The sequence below is a fragment of the Corylus avellana genome, chromosome ca1, assembly GCF_901000735.1.
Source record: "Corylus avellana chromosome ca1, CavTom2PMs-1.0".
In the NCBI taxonomy this organism is placed as follows: Eukaryota; Viridiplantae; Streptophyta; class Magnoliopsida; order Fagales; family Betulaceae; genus Corylus; species Corylus avellana.
The window spans coordinates 39374335-39379362 of record NC_081541.1 but is presented as its reverse complement, the minus strand read 5'-3'; the positions used below and the strand labels follow the sequence as shown (position 1 = coordinate 39379362).

General features: G+C 36.8%; 1 protein-coding gene across 1 annotated transcript; it reads right to left on the bottom strand.

Annotated features, from left to right (window-relative positions):
- Window positions 1-450: 450 nt before the first annotated feature.
- On the bottom strand, window positions 451-1342 carry LOC132171861 (pathogenesis-related thaumatin-like protein 3.5). Its single transcript, XM_059583276.1, has 2 exons — window positions 1291-1342; window positions 451-1187 (listed from the first exon to the last, which is right to left on the bottom strand). The coding sequence occupies exons 1-2, from the start codon at window positions 1340-1342 to the stop codon at window positions 451-453; spliced, it is 789 nt and encodes a 262-aa protein (XP_059439259.1).
- Window positions 1343-5028: the final 3686 nt, after the last annotated feature.

Below are 5028 nucleotides of genomic sequence, written 5' to 3'. Positions count from 1 at the left end.
CTCTATATATAAAGGCCTCTGTAATCACACATATATAAGATTCAATACAATGTAGTTCTATGTGCTTCCGCTCTCTCTTCTCTCTAACTTTTGAATGGCCTCTAGTAGTGGAGCTTCGATGGTGGTGGCTATTGTAGAGCAGGTGATTAGAGCAATAATAAATCCCTAATCTTGTCAAGCCTCTGTAAATGGCCTCATAGACAACACCCGATTTTCCTCATAGTCAAAACTTATAAAATTGAATGATTTCTTATTGAACTTATCGATTACATACAATACATCCCCTTTATATAGCACTACCACTTTTTTGAAAGAAAAGGTAAAACAGACTGCTACTAGAATTAGGATAATGAACTCCAACTAGGACTTATAACACGTGGTAGTTATTCAACCTATCTCTTGGTGATGTATGTTGTTTGACCCTGTCAATCCTTGCACTACTCATGATATTTACTCGATGGCTGCCGGAAGGCAAAAAGTAATGACGTAATCCGTCGGCGTTGTTGTGCATGGTTTCTGGCAGTAAGAGACGATGTCATGGAGATATGAACAGGTATACGTCCCGGTGCCTTCATCGTAGCCGATACTGTCAGCCGTTGGGCACTTTTGGTGAAGGAAATCCATGTACAAGCTGGGCGTGCACGGAGCCACAATCTTGGGGCCCGCCATGCAACAGTACTTCTTGTAATCTCTCATCTCACACGTGGCGTTCTTACAGGACGCGCTCACATCCGTAGCCGTAGGACACGCGCTGCTAAAGTCCATGGAGCAACCCGACTCGTTACAGCTCCCTCCGATTCCACCCAGCGGTACAACCGTCATAGGGAGGTTATAAGACAGCCCGGGGAAGGCTTGAACAAGGAAGTCGACGTTGTCTTCGTGGTCCTTTAGATCGAACGCAGCTGCTGTGGCTGGTGATGCGGGATTGCCATCCGGGCATTCTACGGTGGACGAGCCGCAGTCACCTGTGAGGCACGAGAACGCGCCGGTGGAGTTCTTGGCGCAACCTGTGCGACCCCACAAGGCGCCTGACCAGGATTTATTTACGTAAAGAGTTATGGTGTTGTTGGAATAGAGAGTGAAGCCGGTGGTCGGGAGGTGGGTGTTGGCGTGGTTGGATCTAATGGCTGGCCAAACTGTGTAGTTGCACTTGTTTATGATTGTGAGTTTCGCTGAATACACTACTCCTGCTACCACAAATGCCAAACAAGTTAAAATAAATTACAAGTAATTAATTAATCATCCAAACATTGTTAACTAAACTCTATAATTAAGATTTAATTGGGTTACCTGAGAGAAGAGAGAGAGCGAGGAGAGTGATGTAAACAAAGAGAGAGGCCATGTTAATTGAACCAAAAAGTGAATGGCAGTCCGTTGAGAAGAGGGCTTCAAGTGTGCGCACATATATATATATATATATACAGAAATATAGAGTATGGAATATGGGAGGGGTTGTGCAGGTGTTGGAAGAGCTGAAGAGCTAGCTAGGCTACTATGTCAAGAGCATTCACATCACCTCAGCAAAAAGCTTAGTTAAATTTGAGCTAAAATATCATTTTTTTTTTTTTTTCTATTTTAGCTATCAACTTTTTTTAAAGTAATTACATCCCACTCAGCATTTTAATTATTAACTTTTAATATTATATTTAAAATTTATTATTTTTTAATTTGTACGTAGTTCTACAAGGAAGGAGAGAGGATGAAATGATTTTTTTATTAATAAAATTATACATTGTTGAGCCATAGTACTCAACTCCTAAGCAAACTCGATCTTAACTAGTTTGCTCAGCCGGATGAAAAGTGATTTTAACACTTTGGCTCAACAAAATGGCCAAAAGAATATTTTGTTGAGCGGGATGCTTAACGATGGTTTCTTCTCCAAAATTTGAAAATGAGCCCCAAAAGAAAAATTATAACAAAGGGTGGCATCCGCATCATCATATATATGTGTGATTTCTGCACTCGAAGGGGTCAGAATAGTGATAGGATGCTATAATAATTAGCTGATGGTATTGTATGTGAGAGTGCTCCTTGTGCAAGTAAAAGGTTATTAATTAATTAAGCCGTGGAGTTAAAAAGGAATACTACTGCCCAAAAGTTGGCCATAACTTAGCTTGAAGTAGGATTAACAATTCATGTTCATGGGTTGAGTTTTTGTTGTATCGAAACATGAGTATAAATCATATAAGTTAATTCTAATTTGACTCATTTAGTTAAACAAGTTAGATCTTTTAACTTTAACTCGCTAATTTCATGTTAGGTTCGTGGATCGTGTCAAAAATATTCAACCTTAAATATCGCGTGTTGGGTTTAGGTCGTGTTGAAGTATAAGTACAAAACTATATAAGTCGATTCTAGCTAACTTGACATATTTAATTAAATAGGCCAAACCCTAAAACCTTAATCTACTAATTTTGTATTTAATTTGTGTCAAGTTTGCAGTGTCAAAAATTACCATACCCTAAGTTGAAGGAAAGCTTTGATCTGAAAAATAAAGTAAAAAATGAAGGAATGCGACAAATTAAAAGGCTACTAAATATTATTGTTTGCAAAAATTTAAAAACTGACCGGTCAGGCAATCAGCTACTAACTTGCACGCATTATATTCACCCAAAATATGCATCCATGAGTACAAAGTTCAAACAACTTGCACAAAAAATAGTAATAAGTGTCGCACAAATTAATTAAGTTGTGCAAAGCAATTGGTTCAGTAAATTGGGATGAAGTATTGCAACCAATTAATTAAGAATATTTCCGATACAAGCGACGCATGCCTGCACCGACACGGACCGAATTGAAAATGTCTCTTCTAGCTTTCGCCTCGATAAGAGTCTAAATAATTAAAAAAACCTTCTGGCGGAGGTGATTTTCGAACCGCCTCCAGTCAACTTCTTTTTCTTTTTTTTCCATTTTCTTTTTTTAGTTTTTTATCAAAATCAATTAGAACTCCTCAATTGCTCTCATGAAAATGTGCAAAGTGCACCTTATAAGGCCAAAAGGCCGTTACGAATTCCCGGGCACAATATGATTGAGAAGGAGATGAATCCTAATTTTTTTGATAAATTCAATTATGTTGTGGCACGTCCTTTTGTAATTTTTCTTTTTTTATTTTTTTGAAGCCTACCATTTCTCTTTCTCATTTTTCTTGTCTTTGTTGCCTTTCTTCAATGCTACCTCTTAAATTTCCAATATTTTAGCCTTTTCATTTAAAAAAAGAAAAAACTGTTTCCCTTTTTTGGCTTTAGTTTTGTTTTAAAATTTTGAGACTTTTTGGGTTTATGCATGGCGTGGCAATATCTTATTCAGAAGGCCATGGAAGGAGGTTTGGATGTTATTCACACTTACGTTTTCTGGAACGGGCATGAGCCTTCACCTGGCTAAGTAATGGATTCGGTCTCCAGCTCCAGCAGAACATTAATGGCAACGAGGCTTTTGTTTGGTTGCCGAGAAACAGTGGAAATTTTTTTACACTATTTAAATTATTTCCTGCGTTAAATTCAAACGTTCTTGTTTGAAAAATAAACACTATAAAATTCAAATGCAATCACGAGGGATTGAGATAACAAGCATACTCATGGACGAACAACTTCAGCCTTCTTTGACATACTCGGTGAATCAAAGTCCTGAAAAACTGGAGTAATACTACAAGTTTCTCTTGTGTCATTTTTGTAGCTCTCCAAGGATGATGTGACTTTTAAAATTATTATTGTGCTTGCGATCACTATTAAATTTTGATCAAATTGCGATTTTAAAAGTCATCTCATTTTTTAAGTGACATAAGAGAGTATTTTAAAATTACTTGAAAAAATTGGGTTCAATGAAGCAGAGGAAGTTTGATCTACCAAGGGTGGGATTCAAACTGAGACAGAGGGTGGGATTCAAAGTGAAATTGCAGCTGGTGTAAGCAGAGGTTATCCAAATGCAAGCTTGATCAAGCATAAAAGTATGACAATGCATTGCACCTTTGAAGTTTACCTCTTGAGGACTATTTTCCCTCTCTTTTAAATGTCTCTTTGGTTTCATGCCAGTGGCTTAACAGAGGGCACCTAAAAGTTTTAAAGGGTCAAAGGAAGGCAAATTGCTGTGAAATGGAATTTCATTCTGGACCAACTGGAATTACCGTATCCCAACTGGGTTTCATTATTTGTAATGATAATATGGAAGTGAAAATAGACTCTATCTTCATCTTTTACCCTCACCATTCATCATTTCTTTTATATATATATATATATATATATATATGGAAAAATGTATTTTACTTTCCTAAAGTTTCACATCATTTTTAATTTGGCCTTCAATTTAAAAATTAGCAATGTATTTTAACAAAGTATCAAAAATTCGTAATGTGACCCATCCATTAATTATTTCTATCTAATTTGACAGAAAATGGCTCAAGTGCGCCACACATGCATTTTGTCTAAAATTTCTAAAATTGCCCCATAATTTTTCGGAGAATTCAAAAAATGCCTACAATTAAATAAACCAAAATCATAAAAAAAATAAATAAATGCGGGTGGCCCAAGCCACCCCCATCTGGCCAAATTGGAGGTGGCGAGCCAGCCCACGGCCCCATAGGAGTGGTTCAGCCATCCTTAAGGGGTCAAATGTGGTAGTTGTAATTGAGTCAAGCTGAGCTTTAGGATTTCAAAACTAGCTTGTTTACAAAGTTGCTTATTCAAACTAAGCTCGAGTTCGAGAAGGTGATGCATCAAAACTTTAAAGAAATACAACCATTTGAAAAAACAACCGTTGAATTAATCACTTTCATAAATGCAATTGTAACCTACAATTGTTTTAGAATCCTTTATATTTTGAACAACGACAAAAAATTCAACTTTTGGCTTATGGCTAAACATTTGATGGGGGACCACAGAATGTTCAACCTTAACCCTAACACGAACATTCGAGGCTTTGTGTCTTCTCCAAAAAACTTAGCCTTATTTTTAAATATTTTTTAAATACTATGTTACCTTAAGCATCGAAATGTCTTTGGTCTCCTTAAACCAATAAATTTAGTGACTATTTCCT